Source organism: Coffea eugenioides, chromosome 4, assembly GCF_003713205.1.
Source record: "Coffea eugenioides isolate CCC68of chromosome 4, Ceug_1.0, whole genome shotgun sequence".
NCBI classification, from domain to species: Eukaryota; Viridiplantae; Streptophyta; class Magnoliopsida; order Gentianales; family Rubiaceae; genus Coffea; species Coffea eugenioides.
In genome coordinates, this window is record NC_040038.1 from 871,892 (window position 1) to 897,831 (window position 25,940).

The following is a 25,940-nucleotide window of genomic DNA, read 5'->3' on the forward strand; positions in this document are numbered from 1 at the left end:
TTATCAATATCTCTTTATATTCTTATCAATTCTTATTTCTTATGCCTACACTACATATAACCTCTAATATATTGATTTCAAGTATCAAATTCATGGTTAGGTATTTTCAGTGCAAGCGGTTGGCACATTAAAGTATCGATTTTGGGTTTCCACTCCTCTTGATTATTAGGTACATCTTCTTTCAATACATATTTTTTTTAAAAAAAGGCATGTTGATCTTCAATTGTAAAAGTTTAGTAACATATCTTGAATTTTATTTTTTTTGTTTTTATTTTCTGTTTTTTTTTATGAACACATAGGATTAGTAATATATCTTGAATTAGTAATAAATTTCTCTTATATTTCACATATTATATCTCACATAATATTTTTGTCTTTAATTTTGATAAATCATTATCAAATTGGTGGAATCGACAATCAATACCAACCTAAAGCATCTTCTTCCCAGATCCCAACTAGTATAACAGATGATTCTAATAAACAACATTTCAATACACTTTATATGAATCACTCATCAACAAAAATCACAGAGGAAGGGAATCTTCATAAAAAGATTTGCATGAGAAGGTAGATTTAATATACTATTTTACTTTCTTAAATTATAATATTTACGTATTGTTATACACAATCTTGAATGCGATAAATCATTTATTTTTTTTATACTTAGTTATCCTGCTTTGCTATCATGCAGTGATAATGGAAAATCAATAAATGCTGATTTGCACGGACAAATCGAGGAGAATGTTCAAACAGAAGAAAAACAAAAACGAGTTTCTGAAGAGTAGAATATTATTTGATACTATTTACTGCACTTTTTATTTATTTTCAAGTTTTTGAATGTTATGGTATTGTCGAATGTTATTTTTTCCATTTTTGAATTATTATTTACTGAATTAGATGTTCAAATTTATATTATAAGAATACTTTATATATGATGTGCATATAGTAATATACTTAAGAAAGATTATAATGAAATATACATTAAGTTTGTATTTCATATCGAAATTTTTATAAAATTGACTAAATAGTTTATTATTTTTCGAAGATTCCCGTTCAACGAACGGTACAAAACTAGTTATATACTAACTGTGTATAAAAACATTATCCTATATTACGACACCTCATATTTTGAACTAAATTGTAAACTAACAGAATTCTTTTTTTGTTGCCTGTGTAAATCTGCTCTCCTTATCAATTCTACTTGTATACTTTGCTATTGAGAGGAACAAAAAAAGAAAAGAAACTTTTTAATGGGGATTGAATCAATAGTGTATGCTTTGAGACCAAATAAATAACTTAATTTGGAAGGCTTTTTAATGGGAATTGAATCAACGGTGTATGCTTTTTAATGGGGATTAAATCGACAAGAAAAGAGATGAAGCAAACCCATTATATGTAGATGCTGGGAGTGAGTAGTATGGAAAAATTATTTTGGTCTCTTATATCATTTTAAATGGGTGAAGTGTGTAGACACCAAAGGAAAATTAAACGGTTATTATTTTTAGTTTCTCGGAATCATGATCCCATGGAAAAAGTATTATATCTTTTAATGCAGTATCTTGCAATTATTGCTTCAGTAATTGTGAGATTTACTCGATAAATTGGGACACGTAAAGGGAGCTCCATAGGGGCCGGGGAAAATGAGGCCGAGAATTGAAACCGTTGAAAATTTCCTTTATTGACCTATTCCGATTGGAGGAAACTATCTCCAACGCTGCTTCGACAATAGGCTGGCTGCTGTGGAGTTGGTTAAAATGAGAGCCTCTTTGGATTGTGCCTTTTTTTTTTTTTTTTTGGGTAGAAATGTTTTTAAAAATATTTTCTTGACCCATTTTATAATAACCTATTTGGCAACGCACGCACATTCTCTAATACTAAAAGTCTGTTTGGCTGTTGCCGCGTCTGTCTATAGGGTTCATGGCATTTGGAGTAAAACGTAGCAATGCCCGATTAAAGAAATCCAGTATAAAGACGGGAAAGGCGTGGTAGCCCAAAATATTTCTCTCTTTGAGATGACAATCTCCAAATAAGAGACAATTATATGCACACGCCAATTTGTGATCAACCAGAACGATACAGCTCGAATGAGCGAATGCTCCATGGCTCAGATTCTCACTATCACAAGGTTTTAAGCTTGCTTTTGATGCCAGAAGCAAAGAGTCAGACTTGACAATTAAAGCGATCAATTAACATTTTTCTGAGTAATACTTCCCTGGAACGCTCTCTTGGCATGCGCATCGGGGGCCTATATTTCCTTTACAAGTTTAACTCGTTACTTCTTTAAGCGGGAGAGCCTTACAGTTTTCTCCACTTGGAAGCAATAATGTCTCGACAGCCCCAACACTGCTAGCGCCATACATATAGCCCTCAGAATTCAAAAGCAACCGTGTCTCATCGTAAGGGTATACAGAAGACAATAGCAACCAAGCAAGGCAACTCCGTCCAACACTAATAGGATTAGTAGCCTTTCATTCCCTACAAAACCAATGAAAAAGCATACATTCTATATGTTGATACACATGGCAAGCAGGTAAAGGATGGGTTAACAAACCCATCCATGTCAATGTCAATAAACATAAAACAAAAATAAAAAATCCAAGCCTCAAACAACAGCAAGTAGAGCAGGATAATTAGGTGGGTTTACAATGCCTGATCTTCTTGCATCACTGGTAGTACATAAGCTGCTGTGCAGCTGCAACATTTTGGAACCCCCCATCGTATATTGCTTGGCTAGCTCCAGCAGCACCCAACCCCATAGATGCTTGCTTCAGGGGATGTTGCCCTTGAGAGTGCATGAGGGCATGGACACCACCCATCTTGCTCATAGCTAGTTGCCGTTCATAGGCCAAGAGGTCAGTAGCCGAAAGGCCTGGCAAGGGTGCAAGAGCCGGTGGCGGAAGTGGGTTTGAGCTAGTTCCTGGTGGAGTTGGCTTGTTTCCCCATGAACACTAAGACACAAGGAAATTTGAAAAAGTCTAAATTTTAAGTGAAAATCCCAGCGCAATTCACTACCTAAGCAACCAAATTTGCCTACAATTTACCAAAGGATTTGATTAAGGTAAGGAAACAAGAAAGCATATTCGGAGGTACTCAAACCCTGCTCCCTTACCGTAACCCAGCAAAATAAAAGGGAACAGATGAGTAAGTTCATGATTCCAAGAAAATGTCAAAATAGCTGTCAGAGGAACCTGAAAGGCACACCTTAATTGGTTTCCCACAAAGAATTGACGGGGTATTGCCCATTTGAATCGCCAAAGCTGCCTCGGCATGGGTGCTGTATCTTACAAAGCCAAATCCTTTGTCACGCTGAACCCTGACTTCCTCAATCACTCCAGCACCCAAAGCATGGAAGTGCCGGTGAAGATCAAGTTGGGTTGCCTGCAAAAAGTAAAAGCACATTCTTGAAGTGCCTGCCAGAAACTCGCAAGTTCCACAATCAACTATTTCGATGTAGTAAAAAAAAAAAAGAAAGAAAGAAGAAAAAGTCTGATACACACACGTGTGTGTGTGTGTGTATGTATATATATATATATACACAAGTAAATGAAACAGGCAACATTCTCATTTATAAACTTAAAAATTCTGTTCATTGATTGTAAACTTGTAACAATCCTTTGGGGAAGGGAACAAGCAGAAGGGATGGATTCTTGCCTCTGGAGCAAGATTGCCCACATACACAGTGGTAAATTGTGGATTATTCTCTGGAGCATCATTATTTGCTGCCTCCTTCCCATCCTCTGCAAAACAAAACAAAACAAAACAAAAAAATCCTTGGTGAGAAATATAGCACTCTTGTTAATGAACAGAGTAAACTCTGAAATCGCCAGTTCTCCTTGTTTCACTCTTTTAAAATTACGAAAAGACAACATTAGAAAGGGAAAGACTATACACAATATATCTTTCTTATTTCTGAATATGATTGTTCACCTGATGAACCAGTTGTCAGTTCCACAACACTCTTAGCATCAGAACTCTGCTTATCATCATTAGCACCAGCACCTTTAGTAGCCCAATTACAACGTATCTGTCTACTGCCAAGCCATTTTCCTGAAACAAAAGGAACCAACAACTCTAAGATGCAACCATTCGAACAGCAGCTAGAGGGATACAAAAGTAACCAACTATATGAACATGAGCAAATAATCACAGCCAGAAAAGCAACCCCATCTCAAATATGGACAATTTCTTAATGATTTGTGAGTGATAAAACATGCCACTCGCCCCGCTGGGGGGGGGGGGGGGAAGCGAACCCATTTCATCAATTTTTCTTACCTGTTAAGTCATTTATTGCACTCTGCGCATCCTGAAAAGAAAATGAAGTCCTGAGTATTGAATAAAACCAGTGAAGCGCATCAAATATCCAAATGATAGTTGCAGAAAGTGGCATACCTGCTGATTCCTAAAAGATACAAATCCATAACCCCTTGAACGGCCTGTCTTCTGATCCCACATAACCCTTGCATCACTGTAATATAAACAAAACAGCTCAAATAATCAACTTTATGGTCCAATCAGGCACAAGTTTAAGCATTATAATCAGTGCAGCCAACAACATGGAGAGAGAGATAGAAAGAGAGGGGGGGATGCTTACGAGCAACTAGGGTAAACTGAAAAACAAGCAAACAGCATGGCATCAGTAACCTCAGGGCTAAGATCACCAACAAAAATGTTGAAGTGACCTGAACAACAGAAAAAACATGCAGTTAACCAAAGAATATGTTATGATGTCATCTTCTTATAACTTCAGAATCACAAGAACATCAAACATAAAAGATTACCATACCTGATGTATCCTCCCTTTGACCACTGGCGTATGCCCAATTAACTTTAATTGGCTGCCCAAACCTGCATAGCCATAACATAAGTAAAGCAGAAAAATCAAGCAAGTACTATAGTGAGTGCTATACATACTGTTTACTTACAGATGCCTCCCATTAAGAGACAATATAGCAAGTGCAGCAGATCTACGATCATAATAATGAATAAATCCATAGGATGACTGCAAGGAGCAAAAGGGAGTGCGTGGAAGGACTTGACTGTCAGTGAACAAAGGCAAAACATATACCAGGCAATTGTATGATAACATAAAATCAGAATGGGGTATAGAAAAAATAAAAGTAGACTACCTTTTCTTTCCTAATAAGTTTACAACCTTCAACAGGACCTGTACTCGAGAAAACTTCCTGAATGAGTGGTTCAGTCACTTGGGTATGGATGTTTCCTACATACCTGCAATTTCTCAAAAATAAAAAACCTAGAGGTTTAAAAAGAAAAAGAAAACAAAAAAAATAAATGAATCTATAAGAATCTCCTTTGATTACTGAAGCATGTTATGAACAGAAGTACACACAAATGGCACAAGAAAGATGCTTAAGTTTATCACATAAATAAGCATTGGATGAATATCTATAACTCAATATGACATTCAATGAAGGGCAAACAAAGGGACAAAGACAATAGAATACCACATTGAATGGGAAATAAGAATTCTTAGTTGCAAAATTGCTTTCACTTCTACGGAGCAAACCCACTATGTGACAATATATACATCTACTAAGAAAAAGGCTCCAAACAGCACTCACACGCTGCGGCATGTACTTGGATCAAAACCAGGAGGCAAATTTCCACTTGGAATTGGCTCAATCTGCAAAGATTAAAAAAAAAAAAAGAATAAAAATAAAGAAAAATCATAGTGCTTTGTATCTCTACAACTGAAACCACCAAAGTACAGGCGAGTGAAATGAACACAATGATTTGACCAAGTACAGCACGAACATGTCACTACCAAAACTTCTGCAATACAGGGCAAGAAGAAACCCATATACCAAATACAAATAGAAGAAAGAAGACGTGTAAAGAAGATTGACATATAAAGGGGAATGATCAAAATGTTAAAATTTTCATAATACAGATCCGGTTAGTGAACACAATCAGTGGGGGTAAAAAAATGTTGCACCATGAGAGATAAATTCTTTCCTAAAAGCCCTGCTTGTCTATATAACACTTCTACCTTTCCAGTGCCTCCGCTACCTTCTTGGATTAAATGCCTCAAAATGGCAATCCATCAATTGAACCAACTGCTGCATTTTCTTAGATGAGATTTTATCTTGAAAGAATGAGAATTGTTGTACACTTTGACCATAGATCGGAAAATAAAGGAAGAAAGAAACTAAATAGTACGCAGAAGCAATGGAACACTAGAAAGTTACATCCCTGTTAGCTAGAAGAATAATCAAAATTCAGAGCTGCAATCCTCACTGACAACCACCGTTTTCACAGTAAAGACTGGTGCTTTAAGTGACCTATAAAACTCTCTAAATCCTCTCAAATTTCCTAAAAAGCCAGGTAACAGAAAAATAAAAAAGCCATATCCGTGAACTTGAACGAAAAAAGTTATGTTTAAAAGAAAAAGCAATCATCTTTCTGGTCTACAGCCAATGGACAGCATCATGCAATGGAAAAATAACACCCACAGTAGTAAAACCTGAACAGATAAACATACAAGGCAAAACAAAAATATAAACACAGAGCTTGCAGGCACTCCCAAAGGACTATAAAACAACGAAAAGAGTTCCAATTGCCTCTTGATTAACAAGTGAAGTCAAACAGGAAAATGAAAAAAAAAAAAAAAAGGACAACACATAACCTTATTTTTACAGCGGTCAAATTATCAAATTTACCATTTCAAACCATTCAATTCAATTTATCCAGGAGAATATAACAGAAAAAGTACAAAAGGGAGACAAAAAGAGGGTTTTGTGGTCAATTCCAACAATAGTAAAGAATGGGATTCTTCAAAAATGAAGCCATTTCATCATCCTCAGGCATAAAAAACAGCTCTCAGGAAAAAGCGGGGGAGGAACTCAAAGGACAAGAAAACATATCTATCAAGAGATAGAACTGTTATATTACACAAGGTTTAAAAAAAAGAATAGAAAAATTGAACAGTTTCGAACCTGAGGAGCAGCTAAAAGACCAGGGTGATAGAGAGACTGCTGCTGAAGAAGCGCGTGTTGCATCAGCGCCTGATGTTGCTGTTGCTTCAGCCTCTGATGCTGCATTTTAGGGTTACGATCGATTTGATCGACTTGATTGATGAAGAGACTTTGATGGAGGGTAGGGTTTCGAGAGTGAGAAGAAGAGCTAGGAAAGGGCCTCGAAGAAGAAGAAGAAGAAGAAACAGGAAAAAAAATTAAAGAAAGAAAAAAGAAAAAAAGAAAGGAAAAAAAGAAAAAGAAAAAAGACAAGAAAATTAAAGAGAGGCCTATCTAAAAGGGAGGAATTTAACTCGCCTCACGCGGATATTTATAGGACGCTTTTTACCGAGTCGTACTCGTACCGTAGACAGATGCAGTAAACCAGTAATTACATTTTACTTCTCCTAAGGTTTAATTAAATCACTGATTAATCCTCAAGGTTCAGCCAAATTACAAAAAAGGTCCCTATTTCTGTATTTCAGTCATTCTAACAGTAAGTCTATGCTAGCTACAACCATTGCCATTAAGCGTACGAGGCAGGAACAGTGGCTAATGAAACGGTTTCAAAATTATTTTGTTCAATTGAATGAAGATGCACATTTTTTTGGGGTCATGTAAATCATTTTGAACACAATATTAAATTTAGAGCAAATATTTGTGACCCTACACACAGCGTTTAAAATGAAATACAACATGTAATATAACTAATTTGGCGATGATTTTCTGAGCGTTCTAATCTAATTAAATGCGTGTATTTATTTCTGTCTATGGAAAAAACATCACATGTAATATATAAATTTTTTCAGTTTGTTTTTAACCAATCCTTATCATCAACCTTCAGGAATGGTGCCTGAAGGTGACGGTTCCTGCTCGTAATTCGCCATTAAATCATATCTATTGACAGTAGATGTGTCTGTGTTTTTTAAAAAGAAAAAAAGAATCTAATATCCCCCAAACTCTGTTGTTCTCCTTTTTCTTATCAATTACATTTTCATGGCTATCAATTTTCAATATCTTATGTTCAGCAAATTAGTGAAATCAAACACAAAAGTTAAATTTAGACTGATCATTTGTTGTCACTGTGTCACCAACCTATATCAATTCTTATAAAACCTTAAGTTGAAACATCACAAACAAAACATCTACTTCCACTTGAAACTTGACAAAAGCATAGCAAAATTAAAACATTGAAGCATAGAATTCCAAAAAATTCTTGTGGAGGAACAGGGGATGAGTGTCATAGGGCCAAAATCTAGAGTTTGATCTGTAATTTGATTAATCCATAAGAAAATTATGACCCAATATGTTGGATGTCGCCAATTTTATTTGTTTTTGGACGTTAAAACAATAAAAGCCTACGTAGCAGAGCCCAAGGTAAACCAGACCTGCCCACTTTTAATAGCCCAAATACACAACGGGCATGTTTAACCAAGCCCGAGAGCAAGCCTAGATCACGACACACCTTCCCAGGATAACGGGGGTGCACCACCGCACCGGAATTTTTAACGTAACGGTTCCGGCTTACGTAGGAATCGTTGGGATCGAAGTAAAGGAAGGGAATAGAAAGGACCGGTGGAAAAGTAAGGGAAAAAATGGGTCAAGTAGAAAGCAGCTTTCATCAGCAAAAAAAAAAGCAGCTTTCATCAAATCTTATTTGCTTTAGGGAAAGTAGAGTAAAGCGGGCTTTTATATTTTTTAATTTATCCGTCTTGCTTAGGTTAAATATGAACGGAGAAGAATGAAAACATTGGACGTTTTTATTTTGACTCAACCAAGCATAGAAAAAAGAGAAAAATATTGAGTGTTAATTAACTGCAAAAGAAAAAAAAAAAAGAGAATGATCTTTTTAAAAAAATCAAATAATATTTTGTTTGTATCATAAACACATTTCCCAATCTGCTTTTTTATATTTTCAACCACATTTTTATCTCACATACATTACATTACAAAAAAAATGCTACAGTAATTATTCCAAATAATATTTCAAATAATACTCTATCCAAACATTAAATTCGATTCTCCCTCCATTTTCACCAATTTTTGGAGGAGACAATTTTTCAACAATATATCTTGGTACCATTCTTGTGAATTTTGATATACCAATTTTCTGCAATTCATCCCTATCAACACTTCAAAGTAATATACAAGATTTGGGAGCTACTTAGAGGTCACTAGGCTTTAGTTATTGTGTAAGCAACTTGTTAGAAATAGCGTTGTACCTGACGGAATAACTTTCGTGCTCCTGGTGATGTAGCAGGATAACTAAAGTAATTGGCAGCGGTGGATTTTTCTTGAGATTTAATGTGTTTTGCAAAATGAGGGATTTTGCTTAAGAAGGATTTGCAATATGGCAAAGGAGGAAGGATAATTGTCATATTAAAAAGAGATGTTTTGTTAAACAATGATTATTTAGACTAACCCAATAAGACCGGTTGGGTTGGGTGATAAGAAGGAGAAAATGTAAGTAGGAGACTTATATTTAAAACCTCCAACTTACCAAAAAAAAAATCTAAGAATTAACTTAACTAGAGATGTTATTATTAAATAAGACACTTTTCATCAAAATAAAGTGTAATAGACGAATCATAGCCACAAGAAAAAACAACAAGAAGTATTTTATTACACCCTAAAATGTAATACAGCAATTAGATATCCTAATGTAGTGACATGTGTCATCTTTAAACTATAAAAGCCTTCTAATTAAGTTTGAACTCTTATATATATTAATCAAAGCAACAAGCAACAATTGATGATCTATCTCCAACGGAGAGCACAAAAAATAAGCAAGTTGGGGTTCTTCTCTCCTCTCTCCCTGTAGGCAGGCCTTCTCCTTGTTCTCTTTCAAGTTGGCTAATCTTTCTCCCAGTTTTTTATTTTGTTTTCCTCTAAAATACTTTTATTCAATTCAAACATTGACAAGATAAATTTTATAATCTAAATTTGTTTTTTTTTTAGATTATTCATACTTGAATTTCTATGAGGTTGAATTAGGTGATTTGGGGGAAAAAAGGAAGAAGAATCTTCCTTGATAGAGAGAAGAATGGAACCACAGTTTTTTTGGCTGACTAGAGTTAGACTTAAGTTCTATATCATAATTAAAGAAGAACATGTATCACCATACTAGGATAAGCTGTAACACTTGTAGGTGTAACAAAAGATCCATAGTCAAGAAAAACCAAATCCCATTTAGGGCTCTCATTTTATTTCCCTCCCGTTCCTCAATCCAAACAGTTTCTGAAGGAAATTGTCTCTGTCTCCTTCCTGGACTTATTTTAGAACTTTGCATTTTAAATTTCTCATCATCTTTACTTTCACTAGGGATAGATTTAAAACTCTTATTGGGTGCAGGTCAAGGAATTCGACCTGCATTCTTATTCAAAATTTTTTGAAAATTTTACAGCAGGAGTAAAGACACTTGTTTGGTCCAGTGACGGTTCAGTTCCTTTTCGGGTTCCCCATTGATTCTCTTGGATCTACTCCTTTCCCTTAGCGTAGAGTAATAATAGGTATAGAATATAATTTATCGTATCTGAAAAAAAAATCATCTTTACTTTTATGTCCCATAGTCCTATGCTGATGTACTCCTATTGGTGGTGCGGTTCCATATGAAAAGTTTTCAGTGACTTTTTTTTTTTTGTACATGTTTTAGGGTTAATATACTTCTGAGTCCTTAAATTTTGGATCGTTGACAATGTACACTCGAAATATTAATTTCGAACAATTTGTACCTTAATGTTATGTGAACATTCCAAATAGATTTAATTACTAATTAACATATTTTCCATCATGTATGTGTAGACTTGAGCATAAACATTGACCAAAAGAAGACACCTCAGCATAAAAGCATTCTCATTAGCAATGCGATCAAATCTGCTAAATTGAGGGCTGAAACTGATCAATCTACTCTTTTTAAATCATTTATATCTATATAAATTTGAGAAGGAATTTTTAGCAACAAATCTTCACAAACCTTCGCACTCTCAACTCTATTTTTCGAGCATCCTACATTTAATTTATTTTGTAAAAAACATCATGGGCACATTACACCCCTACGTTTCCCTCAAACAAGAAATTAACTCCAACTAACACCCCCACATTTCCCTCAAACAAGAAGTTAACTCCAACTAACACTCCTTACACACCTTACTCCAATTAACACTCCTCACACACCTTCCTACTATAATTAAAACTCTTCCAATCAAGAATTTCACTTACATTAAAACTCTTCCAATTCCATCATAAGATTGCGCAAGTTCTCTTTCCACTCCATGTTGTTATTCTTATTAGCCCTCAAATTAAATTTCACTCCACACACACCTTCCCACTACAATTAAAACCCTTCCAATCAAGAATTTGCGAATTTGCCAATGTCATATATTGCCGTTTCTACTCTTCTGATGCCATAACCAATTCCCACTACCAATTCCATTTTTCTAACATTTCACATTTAATTTAATTTATAAAATATATTCCTCTCAACTTCCACATCTACTATTCACATTTGAAATTGTTGATTACTTTTTAAAATCATTTCATTTCAAATTGTTGGTTAATGTGCATGTTATCCTATTTGAATTTCAACCCATCACGTTACCGATTGTCTTGCGTTATTTATGATTTTACAACAATTAAAACTTCTATAAGACCATAAGAAGAGATAACAAATATAACATCCTTTCATGCTTTCTTATTAATTTAAATAAGTAAGATTATTTACACTCCATTTTTGTTATTCATACTTCAATAATCATTTTGATCATATAATTTTCATTAATTAGACTATATGATAAAACAAATGGTGGAATTACAAATAATAAAAAATTGAGTGCAAATAACATTTTCTTAAGTAAGAAGTGGCCCCCATACCTTTATAATTTTAAAAAGTAGTAGCTCCGCTTATATAGGAATTTGGTTTGAAGTTTATTAGTAGGAGGGTAAATAAAAAGAAAATATTGCCAAACTTAGTAAAAGTAAAAAAGTAACTGATAATATTTTATCTTTAAGCTTAGTAATCATAAATAAAAGGGCAAAATTAAATAGAAAACAAAAAGAAAATAATGTCATGGATTTAAAAAAATCAAGAATGGTACCATTCATGAAATTCAAATTATGAAATCACTAAATAAAAAATAAAGTACTACTAGCCTTTTAACGTGGAAATTTTTTTTTGAAATATTCATTTTTGATAAAAAAATAATGATAATAACAATACCAATTCTACCAAAAATTGTTTAAAAAGTAATATTATAGTTTAAGAGAAAGATATAGAACATTCAACCCTAAAATACTACTTAATTTGTATATATCTAGCCCAAATTTGACATTAGAATTGAATAACAGTGCAAAATCCAAACACTAAGGATAACTTTTGGTATCATTAATTATTTTCTGTATTCTTATTGCTGTCTTCATATGTAAATATTGTGACAGCCCCACCTTCCCCTAAGGCGAACCAAAGGGGTTAGCGGACTGCCTGCCCAGCTCTCGCCAGGACTACGGGCAGTTACACGCGATCTAGAAGGTTTCGGGAAAGTAAAAGCGCGCTCGGCCACGCCACAAGAACCAAAATAACAAAAATAATAAGAAAAATGAAAACGATGAATAATGCCTGGAGTGTTAGAATCCGAAATCCCACCAAACATTAATACATAGCAATTCAACATTTACAACCAAAACGGCATGTCAAAAGCTATACATAAGGGATACACATATTCGGTTTGCCATTCAAAAGATGAATCCAATACACATTAGGGTTTCATGCAAAGAGCTATCAAAATAGACATATACATGGCTCAATTTGGCAACCAACAAGTGTAAGCTTCCAAAAGTGATTAGTTTCCTGTAAGGAAAACAAATGGAATGGTGTGAGCTAAAACTCAGTGAGCAACTATCACACAATCAACCAAGATCACTTAAGCATAAACGTTCATTGCAAATATTCAGATAAGAAGCAAAACAAGTCGGTAAAAGGATACGGACGGCTCTCAAGAGCCCATTTCCACGCTTACATTCTTGATCCAACCTCATTGACCCTCCGTCAATATTAAAAGTATCAAACCGTAGACTTCACTTCACTTCCATTCCTTCCACCCATCATACCCCAATCGGGCCCGCACTCCAAGCAGTAACTTTAGGTGATACTCGAGTACACCGGAACCAAGCGTCTCATTACCACAAGATTCCCATTTCAGTCCCCGTGGCTAGTCAATGTTCACGACCAAGCCCTCGCTGGCTCGATTCAATTGAATGCCAACGGGGTCGAGCTCAGTACAGTAGGGCCGTTGGATACTCGTCCAACCAACACCCAAACAATTTCCATGAATGAAATCCAAGAATTCATATAGCAGTACAGTAATACAGTGAAACGGTAAACAATCGGTCACAAGAATAAAAGGAATGAGGTCGGTCAAGTACACCCTCACCCTAATCATTTCCAATAGCCAAACAAGCCTTCAAGGCATCACAATCACATATAGCAAAGCCACATTATAAATCCAAGTGAGTAGTATACTCACCAATTAAGCAAGTGAGGTTTCATGCACCGTCGTCCCTAGTACGTCGTGCACTAACGTCACGTCCTAGAACATGTAAACAAATACCATAAGACTCGATAACGAGTCATAAAGCCAAGCCCAACACAACCCCAATAGGGTTTCATATGCATATATAAGTATATAAGCAAACCAGAAAATCAAGAAATTGAACTCATTTGTCCCAACAACAAAAACAGGTTTTGGCTTCCAAATGCGGTAATGGCACAAAATGCGCTACGCTCATCGGATGAGGGTGTAAGACCCACCATCGCGAAGCTAAGAGACAGGGCTACAACAATGTAGAAGGCCACTCAGTCCAAATCCTAGCACAACTAGGTCAAAAATGCAGAAAACCAACCCAGAACCGTAATTGCAGGTTCCCAAATCACACAAAACTGTAATCAGTCCAATTCAGTCTATACAGGTCCAAATGCATTGATTCCAAAGGCATATGATAGCTAAGACATCAAGCTACATTTCATCAGAAGACACCAATAACAAAATCCAAACCAATTCCAGTCAAAATAGACGATTACAATCACAGTTCGCACATTCTGATCACCCAGAACAGCAACAGTAAAAACGGCATAACTCACTCTACACTACTCCAAATTCCCTGAAATTTTGCAGGCACTTCAAACTCATCAATACCTACAACTTTCATGTTTTGAGCAAAGTCCAATTCGGCCTCTAACCCTATGATCCAAAACCGGACAGAATTGGGGGTTATCAACCCTAACTTTTCTCATTTCAATCCAAACCCAAAATTGATTGCAATTTCCTATCATATGCACCTACTAGAGCCATAGCCCCTTATTACCAACCATAAAAAATAACCACACCATCAAGATCACATAAAATCAGAAAATTCCTCAAAAAAATAAAAACTTAACCAAATCACTTCAAACCAAGAAATAAACCACAATTTCTAACACAATAGCCACCATTAGGCATAAATTCAACATCATTAGGTGTAAGAGGATAGTCAATCACTACTTACCAAGTAAACAAGAGAGAGGAAGTGGTAGACCACCTTAGCTCCTCCAAAAAACTTCACTAAGCAACTCACTAGCACCTAATGGAAAGCTTTTATGAAGTAGAAACTAGTTGATGCAATTGGTTTGGAAGATTGAGCTAAATGGAAGCTTGAAATTTGAAGCAATTCTCTTCCTTCTTGAGCTTGAGGAAGTCGGCCACCAAGGAGTGAAAATAATGAATTTTTGAGGTAATTTTTAGATATTTAACCACTTAGTCAAAAGGTCAAAAACATGAATAGTAAGTCAGAAAGTCCACCCAATGGAAAAATGACACTTGGCACACTAGTAAATGCATTTCTATCCTTTGGTCACCTCTCACATCAATCACCTCACACTCCTCTACTTATCTCTTAACACCCGATAAATTTTACACAGTATCCGAAACTTAATCTTATTGGCCGAATTTTTTCGAACTTTATGCACTAGTGGGGCCCACGTCCATAATCGATCCGTAATTTTTCAAAAACTACCCAATGCTAGAAAAATCATCTAAAAACTATAATTAATCATAAAATCCACCAAGAAAATATTCCTAGGCCAGAAAATGCAGAAAACATGCAATTAAAGGGGAAAAATCCTAGGAAAATTATTAGGGCAATTATGGGTTCTCACAAATATGTATTTGCTATGTTAAATATATATATATATATTGATTGTAGTACTTGAGGATATTATAGATATTATCAGTTTTTCATTTCCACTTTTAGATACTAATAATTGCAACCATTGTAATTAATTTTCAATTTTATATTTTCATTATGATAGATAAAGTTAAATATGTTGGGTCGCAGGGATATGAATTTAGAGGTTAGGTATAGGGGAAGTAAGGAGGGAATAAAATGGTGAGGTGTTGAAAAGTAGCAGGAAAGGTTGAAGAAAAAACATGAGTTACAAGGATGGGCGGAGAAGGTAGAGAAGAAGAAAGGGGATTATAGGGATATAACAGAAATGACAAAAAAATAATAATAATAGAGAGGGTGGTACCATGATAAAAAATATGAAAGTCGTAGGAGGCATCTGATAACTAGCTGGCATATAACAGAAGAGGGAAATGATGGTGATTTTTAATAGTTTTGAAAACTCTAAAAACACATATTATGGAGAATTTTTTTAAAAATATACGTTAAAATTTATGAAAAATGCTAATCTAAATGCAATCAACAATTTTAGGGGCACAAGATAGGAGAAAGATTTTTTTTCTAAAAATGGAAGAAAATAAATTGGTTATAATTTATTTTTTTATATTATAAGTTTTGATATATGGGTATAATATAATATGTTTTGTCGAATATTGATAAATTGACTTTTTTTTAGAAAACTCTTTTCACCTTACTACCCAACCTAACCCTCTCCTTAAATGCGTTAACAATTCTTTTATCATGTAAATCATTATAGATTATTTTTTTTAAAAATATTAAGCATACACTTCTTTAAAATTTTTAGTCTATATATATATTTATTATTTTGTACCACAATATATAAATATATAAAATATTATTTTGATTTGAAATATGACCCGTGCATAGCACGGGTCAAAATACTAGTATATACAATTACGCAACCGTTAGTAATTATAATAGAAAAATTTTTGTTTCCATATTTTTCGAGAAAACACTCCCTTCATTCATTCACTAATTTAAATCGCCAACACATACTGGAACTTGGAGAATTTGTTTTTGATGCGACTGCCAAAAACCGTGTCCGAGCTGATGCGGCCGACCTGATTGGAAAAATCGAGCTGGGATCGTGCTAGGTGACCTGAGAAGAAGAAAGAACGGAGGTGGGACTGATGTCCCCGGGATAACTCCGACGGTCAAGTTAGTTTGGCCGTAGAAGGATATAATAATAGTAGAGAATACTTGTGAGCGTACCTTGCGTAGTCTTGATAGCGGAGTATATATAGGACCGTTCGAGTTGTAGTTTCCTTATGGGAGTCAAAGTTCCCTTAGGGTTCGGAGTCTTCCTAGGGTTTCCCGCGGCGGCCCCTAAATGTTCGGAGACGGCGGCCCATTAAGCCCATCATAGGAGACCTTCGACATGCCGAGCTGGCTTTCTTAGGCCGAGCTGGCCCATGCCAGCCTCGAGGTACCTACTGCCGACCTGCCGCGTGTGGTCTACCGACCTGACACATGTCATGCGCGGATTTGCCCCACTACACTAGCCCCCCTTGAGTCTAGAGTCACCGAGGGGTCGCGTGAATTTAGACCAAATCTCGAGGCGTCAGGTCTGCCAGGGATGGGACCCACGATCCCACGACCGTGCACCTTGTACGGATAACCGCCACGCATGCTGTCATAACCGTCACTTCAGGGGTCACGTCCGCCCATGACGGTAGTTGTTAGCTCAAACGTTTTCCAAGGTGACGGTTTCTCAGCAACAAATTTTGAGATTTCAATTCGGGACTCTTCAACTTCCCGCCCTGGTGGCCTATAAATAGGCCCTACCAGACGTCACTTTCATGCTTCCTTTCTCATTTCTCCTCCTTCACAAATTTTACCAGCTCGCTCCCCGTCTAGAGAGTTCCAGAGTAGCGGTTTCCCTTAAGCACATATCAGCTCTTCATCCACTAGTAAGTCTTCTTTTCCCTTTTATGTCTTCTTCCTCCACGCACTCAGACATCACCAGCTCGGCACCTAGGCGTAGAGTAGTCCGACCTGCACCTATAGAAATAATCTCTTCCTCCTCTAGCTCTTCTTCTTCCAGCTCGTCAGAGTATCTACCTTCCCCCATTCATTCTCCTACTTTAGAGATGGACCAACCCATCCAACCTGTCCGGCCTGACGCTGGAGCTGCCGACCTAGGGATTCCCCTAGAGGTAACTCCAGCTCGGACCAGGGCGGGACCTTCCAGGGGGCCGGATATCGACTTCGGGGAAGTCGAGCTTATCCCCCCTATCCTAGACCAGGGAAGTGTCGACGAGCTGGTGGGGAGGTATGATATCCCCCTTCAGTTCGAGGCCAGGGCTGCCCGACCAGGGGAGTACGCTTGCCGACCTCCTTCTGAGTTTGTGGCTATCTACAGGGATCAGCTCATAGCTGGTCTCCGTCTTCCCATTCCCCAATTCCTTTACCAAATTCTAACCTTCTGGGGAATTCGTATAACCCAGCTCGTTCCAAACGCCATCAGATCGATCCTCGGCTTTTTTATTATGTACCGAGTCCTCGAAATTCCATACTCTCTAGACCTTTTCAGGTCATTCTTTCAGATGAAAGTGAGCGGGCCAGTTCATGGCTGGTTCTATTTTGCTCGCAGGAGCGGGGGAGAACTCCCAACCCGCGAGCTGTTCACGCACACCCCCTCTTCCATTAAGGGCTGGAAAGCTCAGTTCTTCTATGTGAAGAACACAGGTTTCCCTCCCCTGACCTGGAGGGAGGAGACCCAGGTGTCCGACCCCATTCCTTCACCTCTTCCTGCGGCCGAACTGGACCTCCTGGTCAGCTCGGATGCTCGATTATCGGTGAAGGAATTTAGCAATGCCCAGCTCCGGTCGGCGGGGCTGATTCGAGCAGAGGTGAACGACCTTGCGCCTGACCTCCGACCTCTCACACCCGAGGAGCTTACAGCTTGTAATCCCTTTGATCTTCTTTTCCTTGCTTTCCTTTCTTTTCCTTTGTCGCACGAACTGACCCCTTTCTTTGCTCTCAGTGAAGAGGTTCTCCCAGCTTCTGAACATAGAAGGGACAGGCAGCTCGCGCGCGGCTACCTCGGTACCCTCCTCAGCTCCTGGTGACGTGGCTCCTCCCCCACCAGAGCCTATTCCCGCAGCTCAGTCTACCCCCTTGGAGGAACCCAAAAAGAAGAGGATGAAGACCACCTCCAAGAAAGCCAGGACCGAGGTGACCACCTCGGCTACACCTACGCCCCAACCATCTCCTACTGGCGCTTCCACGGAGCATTATGGGGTCAACACTGCCGAGCTGCAGGCCTCATCTGAGTCACCCCCTTCGATGTGGCGGACGAGGAACATCATTCCTCTCAAGCCCCCAACCGAGCTGAGCACACATCCCCACCCACTCCATTTCTGCCCGAAGTGGGGGTTGTCGATGAATGACCGAGCTCAGTTTCCAGAGGCTGCTCGAGAGCTCGTCAAAGGCTCGGTGCTCCCACGCGACCATCACTTTATCCAGCTCGCATCCAACTCCGAGTTGCTGTCGCACTACTACCTGAGCGCAGCCCAGGTAGCTTCTTCACTTGGTACTTTATTAGTATCCTTAATCCATAGACTTCTCATAGTTGGACCTGCAGCTCAACGTCGCCGGTGCCGAGCTGGCTCAGCGATATGAAAACATGGGAGAGAATCTCTCCCAGGCTGATGCGGCCAAGAACAAGCTGTCCAGTCAGCTCGAAGCGACCGAGGCAGAGCTGGAGGCAACGAAAAAGCAGCTTGCCGACTCCCAGGCCGCCTGCGAGCTTGAGAAGAAAAAGTCCACCGAGCTGACTTCCCAGCTAGAGAGTGAGCAGAAAAAATCAGTCGAGCTAGTGGAAGCGGCCAGGACGGAAGGGCGCCAGCTAGGCGTTCGAGATTTTAAGAAGTCCGAGGCCTTTATGGATGATTTGGCCATCTTGAATGGCCCCGTCCTGCAGCTGGGCTACACCAAGGCCATGGCGGATGTTCAGTCTTTGAATTTGCCGGGCTTTGACCTGAGCAGATGGCCTGATTATAATCCCCAGGCTGCTGACCAGATTGACAGACTCGTCACGGGCTACTCCAATGGGCGCGACCTGGCTGCCTTGGTCGCCAACCCTGCCTTGCCTGCGACCTCCCCTGAGCAAGAGCAAGAACAGCAAGGGGAGAACTAGAGATAGTGACTTAGATAAGTCTATTAGACTCGGCCAGCTCACTTTTTGTATGGCCCCCTCGATGTTTTTCCTCTTTTTGAAATGAAATAAATAGCCTCTGATGGCCTTTCTCGTCCAACACTTGTAAAAATTTTCCTTTATTCAAAGTCTTTGGGTACATAAAAATATCTCAGCTCGGGCATTGAAACCGTTCTAATACGGGCCGAGCTAACTAATGAAGTGAAGATCAGACCTGTCCAGCTGATTACCTCAGCTCGGACAAACTATCAAGAAAAAACCTCAAAACTGAGTGGTGCCAAGATAGGCCCAACTAGATAAAGTGAACCAATAAATTGAACTAATAAAACATAGAGCCGACCTGTCCAGCTGAGCACTTCAGCTCGGGCAAGCCCCTAAAGGAAAAGCTTCAGATTTGAGTTGTGCCAGGTACGTGGAACTTCGCTTCCATCCTGGCGGGCCAGCCTACAATAACCCGCTCGGTCAGCCTCTTTTACCACGTAGGGACCTTCCCAGTTCGGATCCAACTTACCGGTGCCCACAACTCGGCTAACGGAGTTTTTGCGTAACACCAGGTCTCCTGGCTTGAAAGAAATGCGCCTTACCCTAGCATTGTAGTAGCGTGCGACCTGGCCCTTGTACTTAGCCATCCATATAGCCGCCTCTTCCCTTTGGTGCTCGACCAGGTCCAAATTAAGCCGCATCTCCTCATCATTGTCTTGAGCCACAAAGTGTTGCACCCTACCTGAGGGTACCCCAACCTCTGCTGGAATCACCGCTTCGACCCCATATGTTAGGATAAATGGGGTTTCCTGGGTGGCCGTCCGAGGTGTTGTCCGGTAAGCCCATAGTATGGTGGGTAGCTCCTCCAGCCAACTAGTTCTCACGGACTCTAATCTTGTCCTCAAGCCATGCAGGATGGTTCTATTTACGTTTTCGACCTGCCCATTGGCCTGGGGGTGCCCCACTGAAGTGAAGTGCTGCTGGATGCCGAGCTCCGTACACCACTCTCGAAGAGATTGATCAGCAAACTGTCTGCCGTTGTCCGAGACGAGAGTCCTTGGTACGCCGAATCGACAAACTATGCTTTTCCAAAGGAACTTCTGAATAGACCTGCTGCTTATCGTGTTAAGGGGCTCGGCCTCTATCCACTTGGTGAAGTAATCAATGGCTATCACCAAGTGCTCACAACCCCCTGGAGCTCGGGGAAACGGCCCCAACAGATCAATTCCCCACTGGAAGAATGGCCACGGGCTGCTGAGAGGAATCAATTCCTGAGTGGGGGCGTGATGGATCGGGGCATGTAGCTGGCAAGACCTACACCTGGCTACCAGCTCGGCTGAATCTCTAAAGATGGTGGGCCAATAGTACCCCGCCAACATCCCCTTCTTGGCTAATACTCTCGGGCCGACATGGTTGCCGCAGATGCCCTCATGCAGCTCGCGTAAGACGTAATTACCTTCCTCAGGCGTCACACACCTCAACCAGGGCTGCAAGTAAGATTTCCTGTATAAAATCCCTTGTGTGAGTACATACCTCTGTGACTTGAGGAGGATCTTGCGGGCCTCTGTCCTGTCTGGTGGAAGCTCTCCCTGAGCTAAATTCTGAATGACAGGATCCATCCAGGAGCTCACTACCTGAATGACCGCCGTGCTGACTTGGTCATATGCTCGGCTTTTAACCATCTCCACCAGTATTTCCCGACCTATGCCTCCTGCCGAGGTGGAGGCCAGTTTGGATAAGGCGTCAGTTCTCCTATTTTGGCTCCGCGGTATCTGCTCAAGCGCAAACTGCTCGAACAAACCCTTCAATTCGTGTGCCTTCGCTACGTACCTTCTAAGCGTCCCCTCTTTGACTTCGTAGTTTCCCCACACCTGGTTCACTATCAGCTGTGAGTCACTATAGATTTTTATCGACCTGGCCCCTAACTTCCGGGCTATCTCCATCCCTGCAATCAAAGCCTCGTACTCTGATTCATTATTAGAGGCTCTGAAGTCGAATCTTAGTGCATAGGGCAGTTCTTCCCCCATAGGGCTAATAAGGAGGAGACCTGCTCCGCACCCCTCTTTGCTCGACGCACCATCCACGTACAATGTCCAGGTGGGACCTGCTCGTTCCACCGCCTCTGCGTCCTTCCTAGCCTGGATAGTATCCCCTGCCAGTTTAGCCTTGTCTGCTTTTCCAAGATGCCCGGCCTCGTCAGCATCGGCGGCCTGTCCGACCTTAGCTGCCTCCTCGGCCTCTCCGGCCTTGGCAGTTCCCTGGGTCTGCTCGGCCTCCACTGCTTTTCCGGCCTGCCTATCCTTGACGGCTTTTTTGACCTGCTGAGTCTCATCCGCTCCTCTGGACGGTCTGTCCTCGGCAGCTTCTTCGGCCTGCCGGGCCTCAGCTGCTTCTCCGGACGGTCCTCCCTCCGCTACCTGTGTGACCTGGGTGACCTCGGCAGCATCTTCGGCCTGTAAAACCTCTGCTGCTTCTTGGGCCTGGACGGCCTTGGTAGCCTCGTGAGTCGGTAAAGCCTTAGCTGCTTGCCCGGCAGGTACCTCCTTACCAACTCCCCTGTTCCTCATAGCCTGCATGTCACTGGCCTGCTTGACCTCCGCTTCAGGCGATCCAAAGGATACACCATCTGCTATGAAGTCTGCCAATGCTTGGGCTTTGATGGAGGTCCGGGGCTGGTAGCCCAAGTCATACTCCGACAGCTCCACAGCCCACTTTACCATCCGTCCCGAGGACTCGGGTTTGGAAAGGATCTGCTTCAAGGGCTGGTCCGTTATGACCACTACAGGATGAGCTTGGAAGTACGTCCTAAGCTTCCGAGCTGCATGTACCAATGCCAGAACATAGCGTTCTACCGCCGAGTACCTTGCCTCGGCCCCCTGCAGGGCGCGGCTAACGTAATACACCGGCTTCTGCGTTCTTTCTTCCTCTCGCACCAATACTGCACTAATGGCCCCCTCTCCCGCAGCTAAGTAGATGAACAGGGTCTCCCCCAACTCTGGAGAGGTCAGGGCCGGCAACCGTGCGAGGTGGGCTTTCAGCTCATCGAATGCCCTTTGGCACTCCAGGCTCCATTCGAACTGCCGATTAGCTTTCAGGACCTTGAAGAAGGGCGCTCCCCGAACTGACGATTTGGATAGGAACCTGTTCAAGGCTGCCATCCTCCCTGTCAATCGTTGTACCTCCTTTATATTTCGGGGAGGAGCCATGTCCGTGATAGCCTTGATTTTGTCTGGGTTAGCTCTGACCCCCTCTTTAGAGATCATGTAGCCCAGGAATTTGCCCGACCTGACCCCGAAAGTACACTTCTTGGGGTTTAGCCGCATTCGCGAGCTCCGAAGGACCTCGAAGATCTCCCTCAGGTCGGAGACGAACTGCTCCTGGGTTCGGCTTTTCACTAACATATCATCCACATAAACCTCTAGGTTCCGGCCGATCTGATTTCTGAACAGCTTGTTCACCAACCTCTGGTAGGTTGCGCCTGCATTCTTCAGTCCGAATGGCATGGTAACGTAACAGTAGGTCCCGTCCTCAGTGATGAACGAGGTCTTCTCCTGATCCCCCTCATCCAAAGCTATCTGATGGTACCCCTTGAAGGCGTCCAAAAAACAGAAGATCTCGTAGCCCGTTGTCGAGTCCACGAGCTGATCAATCCGTGGGAGTGGGTAACAGTCTTTCGGGCAAGCCTTATTCAGGTCAGTGAAATCCACACACATTCTCCAGGCTTTCTCCTCCTTCTTGACCAGCACCGGGTTGGCTAGCCTGGTAGGATAATAGACTTCCTTAACGATCTTAGCCTCCAGTAACTTACCCACCTCGCTCTTAACGACCTCCTTTCGCTCAGGAGCGAAATTCCTCTTCTTCTGCTTCACTGGTCGGACGTTGGGATCTACATGTAGTCTGTGGACTGCCAACTCGGTGGGTATTCCGGGCATATCATCAGCGCTCCAAGCAAAAATCTCAGCATACTCTTCCAAGAGAGATTCCAAAGAACTTCGGATCTGCTCACCCAGGCCGGCGCCGACCTTCACCGTGTGCTCGGGTCGGTCGGGCTGGACGGGTAGCTCGACCAATCCCTCATCTGTCTCCAATCTTTCCCCCCTCTCCAGGGGTTCCCAGGATTCCAGACAAATCGTCTGAGCTACCAATTTTTCTTTGCCCTTAAGGGTGGCAATGTAACACGCCCTTGCCACCTCTGGATCTCCCAGCACCTCAGCCACCCCATCAGAAGTAGGGAATTTCATACTGAGGTGCAAGGTGGAGCAAACAGCTCGGAGGGCATTCAACGTGGGACGTCCCAGGATCATGTTGTAGGAGGACGGCTCCTTAACCACCGCAAAGTTTACCGGAATCGTTCGGCACTTCGGGGACACCCCCACCGTGACCTGGAGAGTGATCATCCCTTCCGGCCTCACCGGAGGACCAGCAAAGCCGATCAACGGAGTTCGGACCGGTACGAGCTGTCTATCCTCCAGCTGCAGCTCCTTGAAGGTCTTATAATACAGCACGTCTATGGCGCTTCCGTTGTCTATATACACCTTCCTCACCTTGAAGTTACAGGTGATGACTTCTATCACAATGGCTTCATGGTTATTAGAGGCCAAAGGGACTGCGTCTTCAGGCCCATAGATTATTTCCTCATACATCTTCAAACGCTTGGCCGAGCTCTCCCCCGTGGGAGGGGGACGGTTATGCCGCCGAGCTGCATGACTATCTCCACCCGCAGGTCCTCCGGCGATGGTGTTAATCACCCCCGCCAGGTTCTGTATTTCCTGCTCGGGAGTTCGGCCACGGGGCCCCTGAGGCCGGTCCCGCAGGTAGCTCGGGCGTTCCGACCTGGGCCTTCCCCGTTGCTGGTCAGCTCGTTCCTCTCGTACAAACTGCCCCAGATGACCTCGTTTGATGAGCTTTTCAATGTCTTTCTTGAGGTGACGACAGTCCTCCGTATCGTGCCCCACATCCCGATGATAAGCGCAATACAGACCTTGATCCCGTCTACTTTTGTCCCCAACCAAAGGTCGAGGAGGTCGGGATAGCCCCTCCTGCTCCATTACTGCGAGCACTCGAGCTCTGGGTGCCGTGAGGCCAGTCCAGGACTTGTCCCCTCCCATCGGGCGACTCCTGGGGAGGCGGTCATAAGCACCCCTCCTTCCCTGGTCAGGCCGTGCCCTCACTTGGTCGGCGCCCTTCCTGCGCTTGTCATCCCTCAATTTTTCTTGTGCACTCTTAAGGCGATTGGCTTCCTCCGCGTTGGCCTTCTCATGGGCTCGATCTAACATCTCCCGAACTGTCTTGGGAGGTCTCTCCACCAGCTCGGTGTACAGCTTTTGCTTGCGCAGTCCGTTGATGAAGGCGGCCATGACCACCTTGTCGTCACGATCTCGAACTTGAAGGGACTCATTATTGAAGCGCACCATGTACTCGCGCAAGGACTCCTCGGCCTTCTGTTGGATAGTCATGAGGTGCGCGGTGCTTTTAGAATAAGCTCGTGAAGAAACGAACTGTGCTGAGAACTGCCGTGCGAGCTGAGTGAAAGAACTGATCGATCTAGGGGGAAGCCCCTGGAACCACTGCCGAGCCCTTCCTTCTAGGAACATTGGGAAGGTCTTGCACCTGACCGCATCTGCGGCTGTTTGTAAACGCATCTGCGTCATGAACACAAACAGGTGGTTTTCTGGATCCGTAGTTGCGTCGTAAGGCTTCATGTTCGGAATTTTGAATTTCGCGGGCAGTTGAAACTCCTCGATATCGAGCACAAAGGGGGAAGCAATGTACCTGTCCGCTTCTGGGTCCAGAAGTAGGTCCAATTCGTCCCGCACCTGCTGTCTCTCTCTCCGGGGGGAGAGGTCTTCCCTGGGGAGTCTCCGGACGGGCTCCGGGTGTTCAGTCCGGGAGTTCTTGTGAGAAGGCTCCATGACCTCGACTTGCTCACGCGTGACTTCCCGGTGTGCTCGCTTGGCCCCAGTTTTGGTGGGACTCCCAGTTCGGGATTCTGACGGATCTGCTCCCTGAACCTTGGGCTCCTTGTCCTGATGACCTCCCGACTGCTCTTTGAGATAGTTCATGATTGCCTCGAAGGTGGGCAGGTTTTCGGCCACTGTCTGAACCAGTTGTTCAGGCGGGATTCGTGAGGGCCCTGCCCCTCCTTCTCCGGGTGTTGGACCCCGAGAGGGGTTTTTGGAGCCACCACGCTCGGTCCCCTTGGATCCGCCAGCGTTCCTCTGCGACCTAGTCTTCGGCATGACTCGCAATGAAGTGTAACGTGTTTCCCACAGACGGCGCCAATTGATGCGACTGCCAAAAATCGTGTCCGAGCTGATGCGGCCGACCTGATTGGAAAAGTCGAGCTGGGATCGTGCTAGGTGACCTGAGAAGAAAGAACGGAGGTGGGACTGATGTCCCTGGGATAACTCCGACGGTCAAGTTAGTTTGGCCGTAGAAGGATGTAGTAATAGTAGAGAATACTTGTGAGTGTACCTTGTGTAGTCTTGATAGCGGAGTATATATAGGACCGTTCGAGTTATAGTTTCCTTATGGGAGTCAAAGTTCCCTTAGGGTTCGGAGTCTTCCTAGGGTTTCCCGCGGCGGCCCCTAAA

At 42.0% G+C, this 25,940-nt stretch overlaps 2 protein-coding genes across 2 annotated transcripts in view; both read right to left on the reverse strand.

The window, feature by feature from the left end:
* Positions 1–2,417: 2,417 nt before the first annotated feature.
* On the reverse strand, positions 2,418–7,222 carry LOC113767636 (oligouridylate-binding protein 1B). The gene is made up of 12 exons (XM_027311790.1): positions 6,957–7,222; positions 5,583–5,644; positions 5,127–5,229; positions 4,923–4,999; positions 4,784–4,845; positions 4,592–4,679; positions 4,390–4,465; positions 4,273–4,303; positions 3,928–4,047; positions 3,652–3,737; positions 3,202–3,378; positions 2,418–2,948 (listed from the first exon to the last, which is right to left on the reverse strand). Exons 1-12 carry the CDS (start codon positions 7,059–7,061, stop codon positions 2,664–2,666), a joined length of 1,272 nt encoding a protein of 423 aa, XP_027167591.1. The 5' UTR covers positions 7,062–7,222; the 3' UTR covers positions 2,418–2,663.
* Positions 7,223–25,702: 18,480 nt separating this feature from the next.
* Positions 25,703–25,940, reverse strand: part of LOC113767833 — a 9,397-nt gene continuing 9,159 nt past the window's right edge. Inside the window, exon 2 of the mRNA XM_027312034.1 lies at positions 25,703–25,711. Within this exon, the coding sequence (XP_027167835.1) occupies positions 25,703–25,711 (9 nt within the window). The remainder of the gene's footprint in view (positions 25,712–25,940) is intronic.

Coding starts and splice junctions, on each gene's coding strand:
- LOC113767636 (XM_027311790.1), bottom strand. CDS start 7,061: ATGCAGCATCAGAGGCTGAAGCAACAGCAACATCAGGCGCTGATGCAA. Junction 5,645..6,956: donor GTCTTTTAGCTGCTCCTCAG/GTTCGAAACTGT, acceptor TAATCTTTGCAG/ATTGAGCCAATTCCAAGTGG. Junction 3,738..3,927: donor ACTGACAACTGGTTCATCAG/GTGAACAATCAT, acceptor TTTGTTTTGCAG/AGGATGGGAAGGAGGCAGCA.